A 16,476-nucleotide genomic window follows, 5' to 3' on the forward strand; every position below is an offset into this window, starting at 1 on the left:
GCATGAGGTCCGAACATAATATGGTGTGACTTAAACCATACAATGAGAAAAGAAAATAAATATGCTAAGAGAGGTAGGGGTTGACCAGGCCAGGCCTCTGCGGACCGATGTCATCACTCCCTCTGTGCTCTCCGCCCGAGCGAAGGGCTCAATGATTACGGAGGCTCAGCTTCCCTCTAAGAAAGCAAACCGGAGCTGCAGTCCAAACAAGGCCGAGCCAGCAGTGAGGGAGCACTGCTACACCAGGCAGCTCGGGTTTACCGTCGCCTCCGACCTGGCTGGCCCCCAGGCCTGCATTAGTCCCCCAACCCAGCCTCTCTAGGACAAACAAACAAGCACCACTTACACAGTCGGGGACGAGCAATGAGGCAGGGAGAACTGGTGCCACCAGCGCTGTGTGCAGGGGGAACCTGACCCAATTGGATTTGCTTTATCACCCCATATAATGACTTCCAGACTGGCCTGTTCCAGTGGTAGAAAATAAAAGATTTACCCCCCCCCCAAAAAATCTGCCTGCCTGCCATTCTGAGTTTGGCCCGAAATGGGTAGCTCCCCGAAAACAGATGGGGAGGCATCTCAAAAATGTGCTCTGCCTCTGGGGACATGTGGTTTTCCCCATCATTATATAACTGTAAACTCCTGGATGTCAGAGATTGGGGATAATAACTTTCAGATGTTGGCAGCTCCGGCCAGTGCTGGGACCTGCTGGATGGGAACGGTTATTTGGCAGAGGGGAGGAAGTCCGAGAGATTAGGACTAAAGTTCTGACATTGAGAAAAGTGGATCAGGACCGGAGCTGAATGGGTCGCCATGCTCTCTCCCTCTCTCTCTCTCTCTCTCTCTCTCCCATTGTGTTCCACACTGGGTTGGGATGAGGTCCGCGTGGGAGGCGGACGCTCAACATGTGTGTGTGCAGGTGGGATGGAGAGCGAGACACAAATTAATATCAAAACCACAGGAAATTATATCATTGTGTTAACACGCAGAAATCAAGCTAAAGTGCTCCGGCTTGATCCGGCACTTTCAGCATTCTGTTTCAATTTTCCGACATATTTGATATGACAGGTTTAGCACTCCCCATTGCAGTGCAGATGTGCCACTAATTCAGAAACAGACACACCTCCTTCAATAAACGAGTCCTTATAGAAGTGCTGTCCTGTTAAACCGTTTTTATTGTTTGCCTCAGAGAATCATTGTTCACTATGGCCATTTCTACATTGTTAATGATATAAAATATGTCCTTTCATTTTTATATATATTCCTGCAGGTCACTGCATGGTAATAGCACCGTCCTGTTTTTCTTCTTTTTTACATTTTTCCCCCCTCCCCACCTTGCTTTAAAGTATTGATCGCAGTGCTGAACAAGCACAGGAGTGTTTTTTATTGTAAATCAATACTGATCGATCTGCAGCCTGGGTGTTGAATATGGATCAATATCACACCAGGCTGTGGAGGAGATCTGATTTCAATTGGCAAGAGAAGCCCGCAGCAGGTTTCCATCAAGCGGTAATTCAAGACATGGGAACATAAGTCAGATGGATTGATATAGACTAGCCAGGACCTTTCTTGCCACTGAACCAGCACAAGGAAATTTCTGTCATATATCATTAACGCAGTTGGGGGGCGGCAGTAAAAAAAAAAAAAACGGGAGGGGGGTTAGGGGGTGCAGAGTACCTCTGTGACCCTCAATGAAGAAGGTTGGTCAAACGTTGAATAAATACTCCATTATTAAAGCAGATTTGGTGTGATTTCACGAAGAAACTTGTCCAACTAAATATTTGGAAAACTAAAATAGACTGCAGCTCTACTTTCTGCAAACAAACACAACGTGGTCACGTTCTGTGAAACTTCTGGTCCTGATTATGTGGAGGTCAGCTGGAGATTCATACCGTAAGCTGTTATTAACTTGCTAAACAAATGTCCTGGAGAAATCAGGGGAAGAGTGAAATATTTTGTTTATTGCTTCTATCACACGGTCGATCTTATTAAATCTGCACATTTGTTTGATTTAAGAGCCCCAGCTAAATGCATAGTATAATTTAACAGCACACGCACGTAGAGAAAGCGTGTACGTTTAAAAAGCAGGTCGCCGCGTTCATTTATCACTTGTTTGTGATTTCAGAACAGAAGAGCACCGTTCCAAATGACAGCATTGTAAAACAATAAAAACAGAGCTATAGTTAGAAATAACTTGTCACTTTTAATAAATGACACTGGTTCAGGGCTCTTTCTCTGGGGTTTCTCCTCCGATACATCCCAGGCACCCCTGGGGCCAACAGAGCAGCCAGCAGACCAGCTCGTTTCCCCGAGGTAACTGATGACCCTATCCCTGAATCCCCACCACCACCACCACCCCACCCTGCCATCTTTGTCCTGTGACCTCACACCAGCGGGAGCAGGACCATGTCCGATGAAATCTTCAGACTGCTTCCCGTCCTAATCTTGCCCGTGTCACACTACAAATTGCCACATTCAGAAAATGGAAATAAATCAAGACGGAGACGGAGGAAGTGGCTGGAGCAGGTAGGCAGAGTGGGGAGGTGGTGGGAGACGGGGGGGGGGCAGGTTAGGGGTGTGAGCATCGACAACCAGTCCCCTAAGAAAAATACTTGGAGAAAGAACGACTCGGGAGATCCCGACAAGGAATCACATCTCGGCGAACATATTGATCTGATTTACAAAACCTCTACTCTAATGCGAAACAAATGGCGTGGGCGTGAACTGGTACTTAACCATAAAACCCCAGCATTACTCCGTCTCCGATGAAATACCACATATATCCCTCGCCGGGGCCTAATGTGCTGTTTTACGGCCAGATACAACTGAGGTTGACCCAACAGTTTGTTTGACAATTAGTGGAAACCTAATAAGGATTGAATGGGAGTGAGAATGTGCCAGAAGAAAGAAAGGAGACTCTTTTTCACAAGTAAAAAAAAAGACTTAAAAAAAAAAAAACACTACTCCAAATTGACCTGAGTGTGATTCACAGAATCTGCAGATGTTTGACAAAGCTTCTGTGTCATGGATGCTTTAAGGAACCAAACTGCATCTTCAAAACAGCTACAAAGTTTAACTATAAAGGAGAGCCATTAAATATTTCAGAAAGAGCAGCATGTGTTATTTAGTTGGGATTTAATTTCAATAATGTAAGATTTTCACAGTGTGCAGACGGGGAAAGTGCATGAATCTTAATAGATTGTTTTCTTTCATGGTATCGAAGTAAATCAGTTGGATTATAACAAGCGATAATGTTCGTAAAGTTTAGCATTTAAGAAAAAAATGTGTTTTGTTTTTTTTTTGCTTAAACATGTGAGCGTGTATCTATGTCGTGTACGAGGGCCAATGTTGGTCTTGGCCCAGTGTTCATCCCATCACCCCAGCTCTGGCCTTGTTTCTGTCAGCAATGAACCAGGGGAGTAAAAAGAGTGGGGGAGAAAAAGAGAGAGAGAGAGAGAGGAAGAGAAGGAAAGAGAAGAGGGGGGTGGTGAAAGGGGGGTGGGTGGGAGGGGTTGTCTCCATGGACAGATGGACTGCTCTTTCTCAGCACATGTGGAACCATGTTTCGTCTTTCACTGCCGTCAAGCTGGAGCCGAATCCGTCGCTCTGTTGGCCCGCGCCGTACTTTTGTACCACACACCTTCTCTCTTTAGCACAGCCCCCCAAAAACACACACACACACACGTTCACGTGTGAATGCACACACACACACTGCACACAAGCATCTCTCTCTCTCTCTCTCTCTCTCTCTCTCTCTGAGCGCACATGTTAAAGTCATCACCCCTGCTCAGTGCTAGTAAAACACAACACCCCCGGCTTCTCTGCTGTTGTCAAGTCTTGCCATTAGCTGATGCCACTGGGGAATCCTACCCCAGTGAGGTGGGTCTCCCGCGGGAGCATCAGGCACCACGTTACGTTCAGCCGCCACTCATGTGAACCCAAACATGTGAGCATAATTTGGAAAATATCATTTATACTGTGCGTCTTTGTACGTGTCTTGACATTTACAAACTGCGATAAAACTGACATGAGGGAGGAGGAAATAGAAAACAGGGCGAGAATAATTTGAGGTAATGTTTTGCTTAGTGAACAGTATTACCCAATCCTGAATGTCGGTGCGCTGGGGAAGGAGGTTCTGGCTCTGGGGCTGCAAGAGAGGGTCTGGGTTTCATTTTTCAGCAAGTGCAAGCCAACGGAGAGCTGCCAAGTACAGCTTTCGCTCTCAACACTTCCTGCTCTTCCTACTTTGGCTCGAGAGGAGACAGGCTTCACTCAAACATCACGCCGATTTAGGCCGAGGGTGGCCAGATTATTCTCCCATTTCGCAGTCAGCACGAAAAACTCACATCTGTCACATGAATTACACCAACACAAGCCACGAGTTTAATGCATGCAAGGAAAAGGCGTGTGCAAGTATGTGCAAAGTGCATTTATTTTTTTGTTTCTGCAAGTCTAGCTGCTCAATGCTGTAGTGTTAAAAAAAAAAAAGCAGATCAGCTCTCAGTCACAACAACAGCAACCCCTCCACTGCATCATTTTCATGATGGTTGGGTGGGAACACAAAGCTAAATTAACACGACCTACCGGGTGCCACCTTAATTGTCTCTGTGCAGATGCAGTGGAAATATGTAATTTAGCTACTTCATAAACCGACTTCTTCTTTTTTTCTTTTTTTTTTGCAGGTTATCAAGAGCGTGGTTCATTGAAAACACACCCTCTTTTTCAATGCTGATGTGCAATTAAAATGGTTTTCGAAATCCTCTTTGACAGTCCAGGGCTTAGCCAAAAATGTAAATGACATTAAAGGAGACAATGAATTTAATTTTGCTTAATGTCCCCTTTCGCTGATTCTCATTTACATCACATTTCCACATAAAGAGCTGACCTTATAAATACTGGCATTTGTTCAGCTTTTGGAGGTAATCACGCTTTTGCAAAAACCAGATGGGAGCGCACAAATTTTCCGATTTGTTTCTTCGAAGGCCGAGGGGAGCCGCACGTGAGGCGTTCTAAGGCTGCCGTCTTTTGTTTTCTGGTAAACAACTTGACAACAAGTCAAGTGCACTCTGGGAAATGACCTCGTAGGTGTTCCACAAATGAACGATAACGCAAAGTCATTTAGAAAATACAGGCTCGCTAATGAGGGACATAACGGAAAGCTAAGCAAAATTTACATTAGGCCAAAATTTAATTGCGTTAACACATGAACAGGTGCGGTGAAGCCTTTATAAATGAGCTAAATGAATAAAAGCCTCCCACAACACGACCATGTGTGCTGACCAAAAAAAACAAGAAAGAAAAAAAAAAGGACAAGGGAAAAAAACAAGTCAATGTCATGAATTATTCAGTGGCTGGGCTGCACTCCAAAGGTCGATGCTCTTTGACCTTTGTGACAGGAAGTGAAAGGGAGTGCCGTAGATGCTAGAATAAATGCCGCTGACATGTTCGGATCTGTTTCTGAGTGGCAGTTACACAAACACACGTTTAATTCCAAGTTCATATATGAATAACGTGCACAATTACAGCACACACACAGCTCACAGTAAAGTGTGACCTTTGAACCCTGACCACACAGAATGAGTCATTTTCTCTCCACTTTCAACAACATGCCTTATTACAAAATCCATGCATAAGCCCGAACAATGTATCTAATCTTTCACACAAGAGAAGACAAAGTCGATATGCAAGAGAGCGAAGACAGATTCCAGACCTGGATAGTCATTGCAAATTGAGTTATGTTTGGCTGTACACGGCATACAGTGTAAATGGGAAAACTGGCTAATCAGATATCGGGCACCTCATCACTACACTTCTAAAAGCTCAAATTACCCAGTGAATAAATCGACACCCCTGCTTACTTTAAGGCACCATTAACTTATAAGTGTGACATCTGTAGCACTGTTGGATTCATAAAGGAGGGGAAAAGATGATTATACCTGCAAAGTGGCCGTAGCAGCAGCAGCAGCAGTGCTACAATTAGGCAGCGTAAAATGATGCTTTCTTCTGTTTAATGCAAGCCCTCATTTGTCTTTAAGGATTTTTTTATATTCAGACTTCAGGGGATTATGTTTTGTCCCCCACCCCTGTGTTGTACTAATGATCATTCAAAAGATATTCAAATATGAGTTAGAACACTTACAAACCCACATAAATGCAACAAAAATAGGGGTCTTTCTTCATCCAAAAATCACTAATAAATAATGCACTGGCATCGAAATGAAGTGCTGAAATATTTAAAGACTGAGCAGTGCTGAAACTTTGTGACAGCTGTTGGGCCTATATCTAACAAACTTCTTTTTTTTTCCCTACCCTCACCCCTTCTTCTTTTTTTAAACAGAATCCTTCCTCTTCAAAAAAATAAAATAAATAAATAAATAAAATATCTCAGTTGAAAAACTGTATCAAAACTCTGAGAGAAAATAGGGTAAACAGATGTCTGGCTTGACCACAGGAAAATAGGACACATTTGGAATGATAAGTTTCCCAAACTCCGTTGGATATGCCAGATCCATGGGAACGCCAGTTAATGTCTCGCTAGATGCCAGCTAGCTGTGTGCGCTTTCCCCTCTTACCATCTGGGGAAAATGTTACAGCGAACGAGCGCCATCAATGATTCACTCCAAATCTGTTTCTTAAGGTTCAGCCACGCTACTGTTTCTCCAGCAAGAAAAAAAAAAGAAAGAAAAAGAAAATCCATGGCGGTGCTAGCCGGTTTTCATACTGTAATTGTCGACAGATGAGACGTGCCTGATTCTACAATCAGACCTCTCCGCGAGGTTTATGTCACTCAACTATGTTCTACTCAATTGGAAATAATCAGTCTCTGCCGGCAGCGACCGCAGCGCAGGTGCCTGTAATGATGTGCATGAGAAAATGACAGATGTAACAGAAATGGCTGTAAAACACGGAAGCTTTAACTAAAAGCTTACCCCGTGCACGCACACAGTGGGAATAGTTAAGTGAGTGCAGTAAATAATCGCACTGGGCTCTGGTCACGTCGGTAACTTTCGCTCAACTCTGCAACCTTTCACCGGCACCTCTCCATTCCCTGAAAGCCTGTGTGGGTCTGCTAGGGCGAGCTGACGGGCTCATAGTTACGACATGGAGACAATGGGAGGGTCTAATGAGGAACATATGCTTTTGTGTTTCAACAGAGCCGCTCATTGTGCAAGGAAAGGGATACTCTTCTCCTATTCAGACTCGTCACAATGAAAATCTGAGCCCTCCCTGAGCCAGTTGAGCTTACAATATCCATCCGCTTCAACGTCCCCCTTTTTTTCTTGCCTCCCCACCCCTGTTCTCGACTTTAATTCTCCGTGCGTTCATTTCGCTTATTGTACTTATGTTACACGTTTTGTCCCTCAGATTGAAGAACAATGGCGTGTGAAACTCTAAGCAGTAAAAAAAAAAAAAAGGCAGCAGAGTAACATAAAGCCAACATGAAAAGCGGCGGAAATTAGGCAAAGTAGACATCTCAAGTTATATGCTAATGTTTGCGCTGCTCGCTAGCAAATGCACCTGACAAATACGTTAAGCAAGCAAAACAAAAACCAAAAAAAAAAGTCAGTTTTCTTATGTGTGTGTGTGACTGCCAGCATGCAACACAGTATAAACATTCTAGCAATAGAGGAACAGCGTAAACAACACACGTGGCTGTGCGAGTTGTCTGTCTTTTCAGTGGTGTCGCTGCTGTCGTCATTGTTGTGGTCTGCATTTGTCTGTGTGAGTTCAGACAGCAGCAGACTCTAGTAATCCATCCAGGCTCCCAGGGCAGCCAGCTCCTACTTCCTGATGCATGAGAAGCCGCTGGAGTAGAGTGGCAGCAACAACTGCTCAGCCCTATTTGATTACTAATAAGAGAGTTGTCCCCTCTGTCAGATACCAGACATTCTCCGCTAAGCAAACACTGATTCTGGCTAGTCAAACATTAGCATTGCTGTCCCTCCCTGCTACGTGGTGAGAGTTACATTGAGACTGATGCTGGAATGACACCCAGCAGCACTCATTGGGATTGGTATAGCTGCTCAAGTTTGACAAAACATCAGAGCCTTAAAACACATTAATTCGCCCTCTTTAAAACGTTAACCTGGATCAAGACACATATAAAATGTTTAATCCCACTTTACAGCCAAACTTTAACAACATCCAGCTCGGTGCAAACTCACGAGGAAGGAAATCGGTCAAGAGAAAACAACTATTGACAGTGTGAGCATCACCGCCGTAAACAAAGAGAAGGAAGCCAGCCAAATAAATGTGAAGTCGCCAAAGCTAATTAGGTGTATTCCCAGCGTGATCCTCCAGTGATTGAACCACCTGTGATTGAACAAACCTTATCCAGGTGGTGACTGCTCCCTCAGTGCACAGGTACCTGGGAAAGGCGGCCCCTCAGCATCTCACACAGCCTCACCCACAGTTCCCACACTGTGGTGGTGCGGGTGGGGGGACTAGAAGCCCCAAACGGACCGTCTGGCACACCAGGAGGGGACGTCATTTGTTCATCCACTCACTCACTCACTCACTCATTCACAAAGCGAGGCCTACCTGTCAATGATCACGGGGTCCGATGGAGTCTCATTCCTGTTTCCACAGCTTTTCTTGTCACAGCACCGGCTGGGAACACAGATAGAGCTTTTCAGAGAGCAAGCAACACTTGTGCTAAATAAATAAAAATAAATAAATAATGCACACACACACACACACACACACACACACACACACACACACAAACACATACATTTATTAAGTGCCTTGGAGAGTTTTTTTGATATCGGGGAGGGAGTGGAAAAAAATAGCCATGAGATTTCTTTCACTCAATCCATCCATTCCATTGATGCTGATGGCTGATAAAAACGGTGAAAACATGTTGTGTTGTTTGGCTTTAGTGCTGGCGGGGAGGGGAGTGGGGATTGGGCCAGGAGGCAGGGGAGTCACTTTTCACAGCTTCAGCTTTGTTTACCTCTAATTGCCAAGCTGCTATTTCTGAGGGAGATGCAAGGTGCCACCCTCAACCAATATTTCTGCAGGGCATTTATCAATTATGGCCTCAAAAGCACTAATCTATCTTCCACCACATGTTTCAACATTCTCCTCCCTAAGCCTATAGCTAGCTGCTGCTCAGGTCTTTTGATTGGAGCTTGAATCAAAACGGCGAAAATAAACAAATACATCATTCCGGCTCCCATTTGAAATGAAAACATATAAACATATGAGATTGATTTATGCCATACGGTGCAGAATGAAAAACAAGATTTTGTGCAAAGCTACTGTCAGTCAAGCGCGGTCTATTAAAAATATGTCTGATTTACACAACTCTGCAACAGCAATAATAAAGATGCGTTATACAGTTGAAGCCCTGCAGTGCATAGAAAAAACATAGAATTCAAAAGGCTGAAAAAATAAGATATCAAAAGAATATTCTGATTTTAATCAGCTCTTATCTTATAATCTACAGCTGTTAAAATAGATCCTTATTCTGCAGCCAAAAGCACTTGACAAAAATACACACACACATATATATATATATATATATATACACAGATTACCTCTAGAGCACCAGCATATTCAGTGTGTCACAAATAAGTGATGGATGCATGTGTAAATTGAGCATGAGTGATGAGTTTATGCATGGAAAAAGACAAATCACTCTCAGCTCCAGTGCTGCACTTGCTCTCAAGCAGCAAGTTGAACAATGCACCGGTGCAACAAAGGAGAGGTTAACCGACAGTATCCGAATTCAATGTTCACAAAGCTCACGCTGAGCTCCACAATAACAACAAAAGACATTTTTCCTTTTAGTATCGGTGACACTGCTCAATGGCGTCGCAATATGAGAGGTTGAGATTTATGTGGTTAAATGACGCTAAAAGGCTCGCTGATCATTGTTGACAGGTGGGATCAAGCAAGAACTGACTCTGTACCATAAAAGAATAAACAAATGCATAGCACGCGACGCCTGTGCATAACTTAACGGAAAACATATTGTGTCTGGCAGGTCTACATAATGGCAGATGATTCTTAAAATACACACACGTGCATATTATATATATATATATATATATATATATATATATATATATATATATATATATATATATATATATATATATACACACACACACACACACATACAGAAATAACTTGCAGACATGTGTCACTAACAGTTTATTATCCATCAAATTATCCTTCACTAAAAAAGACAACATGCATGATCTCAAATCATTTTCTTTTCTCCAGCATCACATTTGAATCAAAGGCGAATCATAATCAAAGTCTGAAATGACAGGAAGCTTTTCTCTGTACTTGGACAGTAAACTCAGAATTGCTGCATCATATTATGAGTGTCAAAACCTACTGAAAGATTACTTTTTTGCTGCACATATCTGCAAATACCAATAATAAGAATTAATAATAATTCTTACCTGCACATAATTTCATGAGTGAGAAGAACTCTGCACATTTCTGGATTCTTGTCTTGGCCCTCATAAACTATGGCCTTTGAGTAGAAATGACAAATATAGTTTAAAAAAAAATCTTAAACACATCACAGTCATATAATTGCAATAACACATGTGGTAGTTTTGAACTACATAAAATAATTTTAGTAATTTAAGATCAGCAAAGGAAAAGCAAAATGCTTTAAAATTTGTTGGAGCTACAATTAATTTAAAATGAACTAAAGCATCAACATAAATCAGCACATTAACAACCATAAATAATATTGATATTACAAATATGAGTACTGATAAAAATATAATCATAATATTAGTGCAAATGGTCATTTTTATTCTTAAATCTAGACAATATGTAGGGGCTCAGACAGACAGAAACAGAGCGAGACAAGAGGGAGATTTTCACAAGGAGGGATCCAATAGAAGTGTCATCAATATGCTTATAATCTGGGGATATTTGGGGGAAAGTGTTAATGGGCAATCTGTTGTTTATTTTGAGCCGCTAACAATGATCTTTCTGTGGATAAAAAGCGGTGTCTGGCGGTACGGTTGAGTAATTTTTGAGCATTGGCTGAAACAGATGGCGTGGAGCTATCAGTTCTGCCGCTCTTCTCTCTCTCTCCCTCCCTCGATCCCTCCCTCCTTTCTCTCAGGATAAACACTTTACACCATCCGGCACACACAAAAAAGCACGACATTATTGACTTAAAACGACAACAATAAAATTAAATGGGAAAAATAAAACACTGCTTTCCCCTCTGTTTTGATGGCGTGCGTAAAAACATCAGTCCCTTAAAAGGTGACACATCTGAATCATGTCGCTGTTAACAGCTGTCATACTTGACCTGATGTCTGTCATTTTTCCTTCTTCTTCTTCTTCTTTAATCCACTCTTGGAACGATTATCTATATTGGTTTAATTTATGTCGCCATTTGAAGGTGTAGAAACAGAAATCCATAAATTGCTTGTTCTGCGTCATTGACTCGGATCATTCGCGCTGGAGTGTTGCCTGTGACCGGTGGCCCAGGCTTCACGGCTCTATTCAGGGCATCCAAACCCCACCGTTTCATCACAAGACAAGAGATGGAAAGCTGAAATAATAAGGCCTGATTATATTTCTCTAATTATATTTGAGTTTGCTAAGATGTGCGCGCCAGGCCTTAAATTATTAAGGCTGTGCGTTCAGCTCGGGGTTAAAAGTCACACAAATGCGCGTGTGCCGATGAAGATAGATGAAACGCACCTTTGCAAAAATATTAATATTTATAAATATCTATGAGTGATGCAAATTTAAAAAAAAATGTGTTTAGAACGTCACCTCTGACTCGTTGCACGAAAGTCAAATTAGATCATCTGCAGCAGGCATGCGGCGTTTAAATTTTAATGTTGGACAAAGAAGCACAACTCCGACACAGTAAAATTCACTTTAGGTTCTTGCAACATGATCCGACCAAACGTAAACACTGGAAACGGAAGCTGTCTCCTCTTGTTACGTCTGTGACTAGATTTTATTTGTGGCACGGCTGCATTCATTTGCAAAACATTTTTTTTATTGTATGTTATTTTATGTTTTCTTTCTTCTTTTTTTTTTTTTCTTTTTTGAGAAATCGTGTCTGTCTACAATTACGCACGGCGCGTTTCGGTTGGCACAAGTGAACCGTGGATGTGCGTACAAACAAGTGTACCAGACAGCTTACCTGCTTCGTCATCGAATCGATTAACCGTATGTAAAGATCCTGTTCTGTTCTGACGCCTGGGGAGAAAAAGGAAGAGGACTTGTCAATTTTTAATACGTCTTGGTTAGAAAAAAATAATTCAAAAACATTAAAAAACATCATAAAATTGAAGTGAAGCGCAATATCCATTATTATTATTATTATTATTATTATTATTATTATTATTATTATTATTATTATTATTACTACTATTTTATTCAGCCAGCATGCGTGTTTTCCGAATATTAATAAGATATTAACTCACCATTGCTGTACAATAATTGTAGTTTGTAATGTATCCCATTGTTAGTTTTTTCACTGGTTGGTTCCTGCAGGAGACAATAAGTTTTGTGAGAATCAACTTTAGAAATAAACTATCAAACTATGCTTTATATATATATATATATATATATATATATATATATATATATATATATATATATATATATATATATATATATATATATATATATATATATATATATATATATATATATATATATATATATATATATATATATATATATATATATATATATATGAGAAACCGTTTAACATGTACCACTGTAATCTTTTTTTTTTTTTTATAGAAATCAATATTACACGTGACTTCCCCCTTCAGTAACCCAGAGCTGCTGTTTCAAAGCAGATAATTTCAATGCTGATGATTCGGGGAAAAAAATGCACCGCTTACTTTTTCTTTCTCCACAAAGTCCACAAAAGCTGTCCTTTCGATCTCCACGGGCTGACCCTGTCTGTCATACAGCGCCAGGACGAAATGGAAAAAATTGGATTTTCTGAGGTTGGAAGGGGGCTGCTTTTCGTAATGTGCCCGTGCCAAGCCGACACCGCTGCGGGGAGAAAACAAGAGACCATCTCGGTTAAGCACCGGACACCGGGGATGCTGGATGATGGAGAAGCTGATGGAAACATTTGGAGATGCACAAGCACGCTTGGAGATTTCTTGATTTGTCACAATAATGGCTAATCTGATGTAATGAAAGAAGGGGAAAGCCGAAGGGGGGCATTTATTGGGAGACCGTAATTGATACAGAGTATTCAGGGGATTGAGGGGTCGATATGATGAGGAAGGGAATGCGTGAGAAAAATCTGATGCTTTTTGGCATGCGTACCTTTGGGCGGCTGTGTTCGCGTCCACCACCCCAGCTGTGTGCATCCAGGAGCGGACCGAGTTCAGTCCACCCAGCGGTTCCTCCTTCATCGTCGTCCCACCCCGCGGTATAGTTTCCTGAATCCCAAACATTTAGGACAATTTGAAAGAAGAACAAGAAGAAGAAGATGAAGGAAGGGGGAAAAAAAAAAGAAAAAGAAAGAGGAGCCTCCTGCGAAATTAGTGAGGAAATAAACGTCCACGCGTGTTATCCTTCAGGGTGTTTTCACGGGATTGCGAGGGAAAACCCGGTCCACAGGTCTTGCTTGCTTCCCTCTTCAGTCCGTCCGATGTGAACAATTCTCAAAGTGCTGCACTTAGTCAGAGCCGTATCCACACACTGGAAAAAAAAAGTGAATTGTTCAATAGACAAGATTTTTTTTTTCTTTCGTGTTGCTATTGTTCCTCTTTTGTTTTTTCCTCCTCTCTCTCTCTCTCTCTCTCTTTCTCTCTCTCTCTCTCTTTTTTGCGCTATTTAGAGAAAAATCGATGGCGCTTGTTTGTATTTGTGGGTGATGCTGCTGCTGCTCTCAAAGTGCCCACATCCCTGAAGCACCCGCATCCAAAACCTTCAGGACTTCTTGCTGAATAAAAAAACCCCACTCCTGAAAAAGGTGCTGCTCGCTTCTCCACAAGACAAACACGGGCGAAGGCTGATCACCAGTGGAGGTGTTCCTTGGACACAGGAGAGGTGGATAAGGGGCCCTTTCGCGTCGTGCGCGATGGATGGGAACATGCAAAACTAAGCCCTCTTTCCCCGAGGACTGAAATCTTTCCCGGGAGCCAAAACTCTAAACCCACGGGAGAGGCGCTGTCAGAATATGACGCGGAATGGGCGGAGCTTTGACCATATATGGCGCCGTGACGCTTCCTGCCGAGCGGCGGCGCTCCGGCGCGCTGCCTGAGCCGTGTAGTGCGGCAGCCTGAGACACACTCACTCGCTCCACTTTTCCTCTTGCTTAGGCCCTATATGTGGTGAGTTTGACTTTTTTAATGATACGGGGGAAAAAAAATAAAAAATTCAACGAGGTGCATCCATCACACATACATCAGGAGAAGATAATAATAATAATAAATATAATAAAACAAATTAAAGCAAATGTTACATCAGGAATCAGCTGATGAATGCATTTTTTTTCTTATTGATTTCTTTAAATGAACGTGTTTAATTAAAATTAGCACTTCATCTATTTATTCGATTCAGTTTAATTATTATTACACATTGATTGATGTTAATAAATAATTATTTCAATGTCACGTCATGCTTCTTTTTTTATTTCATCTTCTTTGCTTGCACGTTGAGAGGTATTTTTTATTTTAGATTAATTTACTAAATATAAGATTCATTAGAAAAGAATAGAACAAATGTTATTTCGCATTAAATGTTAATTTGGATTTTTTTTTTTTAAATAAATGGAATATTTTATTATTGCTATTTTCAATTTGAATAAATCCTGAGAATATAAAGCTACATTTTCTGATCACTTTTATTAAAAACAGAATAATAAGTGTGTGACATTAAACAAACTTCAGGACATTCACGCCCTTTGTGTGTCCATTTCACGCACGTCCTGGAAAATCAGTCATAATGAGGAACATCTTGATCTTTTTTCTCTCTCTCTCTCCCTCTCTTTTCTTTTCTTGTTTTTTAAAGAGCCAACAGACCATACGTGTCCGACTCTGTCCGAGAACGGGGCAAGCAGGCAATTCGGTTCATTAGTGCTGAAAAGGAGGAGAGGATGGAGGGAGAGAAGAGGGTGGGAGCGAGGAGGAGAGATGTGTTCTGTATCCTGAGCAATCTATCTAGCTGGTGCTGAGGGTTAATAGCTGCTGCCAAAGATAAGTGAATTATAAGCTGTTGCTTTCACCTCTGCACAATCTATTGCCAAATTGCCAAGACAAAATTAAGGTGTGGATTTTGTTGTTGTTCAAAAATTATTTTTGCTTATAAGAACTTTAAATTTGTGCAAATTTCAAATGAAGCCCTGTTTGTTGAAATGCATTTTTTTTTTTTTAAATCAAGTGATTTTTTTTTTCAAACCCTCTTTTCCATTTTTTCTACTTTTTTCCTTCTTTTTTCGCGCACGTTCAAGAACTTAACCCCTGATTACACGCACCGAGGCGATTTAAATCTGATTATCAAATTAGGAGACAAATCCTCTTAGATCTGATACTGTTGACTGGAGAGAGGGGGGAAAAAGGATCTCCACACCCGTCACGTAGGTAACGATGCTGTCCTGAAAGGGAGTTTTAAACCGTATTTGACAACAAATGCAGCTGGCCCCGCTATTTCAGAAGATATTAGAGGGAAAATGAATGCAAATCTGTGTGCAGGAGCCATCTGGACGTGGAGAGAAGGGGAGTCAGCTGCTCCGCACGCGTGAGGCGCGGAGCCTGAATCCGTCTCAGCTCATTCTCTGGGATCATCTGCGTGGTGGTTGGGCTTTACACCCGTGGAAAATGCGCTCGCCATCATTAGGTGAAACGTAACAGCATCAGAAATAAAGGGAATGCTGATCCACGGTTGTTTTTACGCATGCAAACTTGCGCACACGGGTGCGGGATTAGGGGATCATTTTGTCATTTCTCACATGGAAAGGAAAAAAAAGAGGAGGTAAGTGATGTGAAACAAGTGCAAAGTTTCCTCTGCAGCCAAAGCACCTCCACCCCCTTCCAAAAAATAAAGAAAAATTGACCAAACTCTCCTGCGGACGCGTGCTGGCTCCCAATAAAAAAATGTACACGGTGACTTGGAGACCTCCCGTCTCGACGGGACGAGCCTCCTCCGTATTAAGGGTGACGTCTTCTTTTTTTGTGTGAATTTACGGGGCGAGGCCCTCATGATCTCCTTAAATTTGCATGTAAATGGCGACATCAGCCTACACGCGTGCCAGGGGCCAGCGGGCCTCCCAGATGTCAAGGCAAAGTCAATCAGCCGGCCGCTGCCCAGCTGTCCATCCGTGCACTTTTATTGGGACATTTTTTTCATTAGATTTACCTGAAAAAAACACTTTAAATATTAATCAGACAAACCTATAATAAAACAAAAACAACAAAAATCCATATACCAGAAACAGTCGCTCAGCACACTTTTTTCTCATCATATTCTGCATGATTAATAATATTTTTGCATACATTTATATAC

At 41.8% G+C, this 16,476-nt stretch overlaps 1 protein-coding gene across 9 annotated transcripts in view; it reads right to left on the reverse strand.

Annotated features, from left to right (window-relative positions):
• The window catches only part of LOC117523373 (transcription factor COE3), a 124,412-nt gene extending 110,318 nt beyond the window's left edge, over nucleotides 1–14,094 (reverse strand). For 7 of the 9 annotated variants that reach the window (XR_004564487.1, XR_004564486.1, XM_034184872.1 and 4 more), the window contains exons 1-6: nucleotides 13,294–13,424; nucleotides 12,855–13,011; nucleotides 12,426–12,489; nucleotides 12,143–12,198; nucleotides 10,416–10,489; nucleotides 8,539–8,607 (exon numbers count right to left, since the gene is read on the reverse strand). Coding sequence is in view for 7 of the 9 variants with exons in the window: in XM_034184872.1 (XP_034040763.1) it covers nucleotides 8,539–8,607; nucleotides 10,416–10,489; nucleotides 12,143–12,198; nucleotides 12,426–12,489; nucleotides 12,855–13,011; nucleotides 13,294–13,424 (551 nt within the window). In the remaining 2 variants the exon portion in view is untranslated. Of the gene's footprint in view, nucleotides 1–8,538; nucleotides 8,608–10,415; nucleotides 10,490–12,142; nucleotides 12,199–12,425; nucleotides 12,490–12,854; nucleotides 13,012–13,293 lie in introns of all 9 variants that reach the window. The other 2 variants (XM_034184874.1, XM_034184873.1) reach the window with 1 other exon arrangement.
• Nucleotides 14,095–16,476: the final 2,382 nt, after the last annotated feature.

The sequence above is a fragment of the Thalassophryne amazonica genome, chromosome 13 (assembly GCF_902500255.1).
Source record: "Thalassophryne amazonica chromosome 13, fThaAma1.1, whole genome shotgun sequence".
Classification (NCBI taxonomy): Eukaryota; Metazoa; Chordata; class Actinopteri; order Batrachoidiformes; family Batrachoididae; genus Thalassophryne; species Thalassophryne amazonica.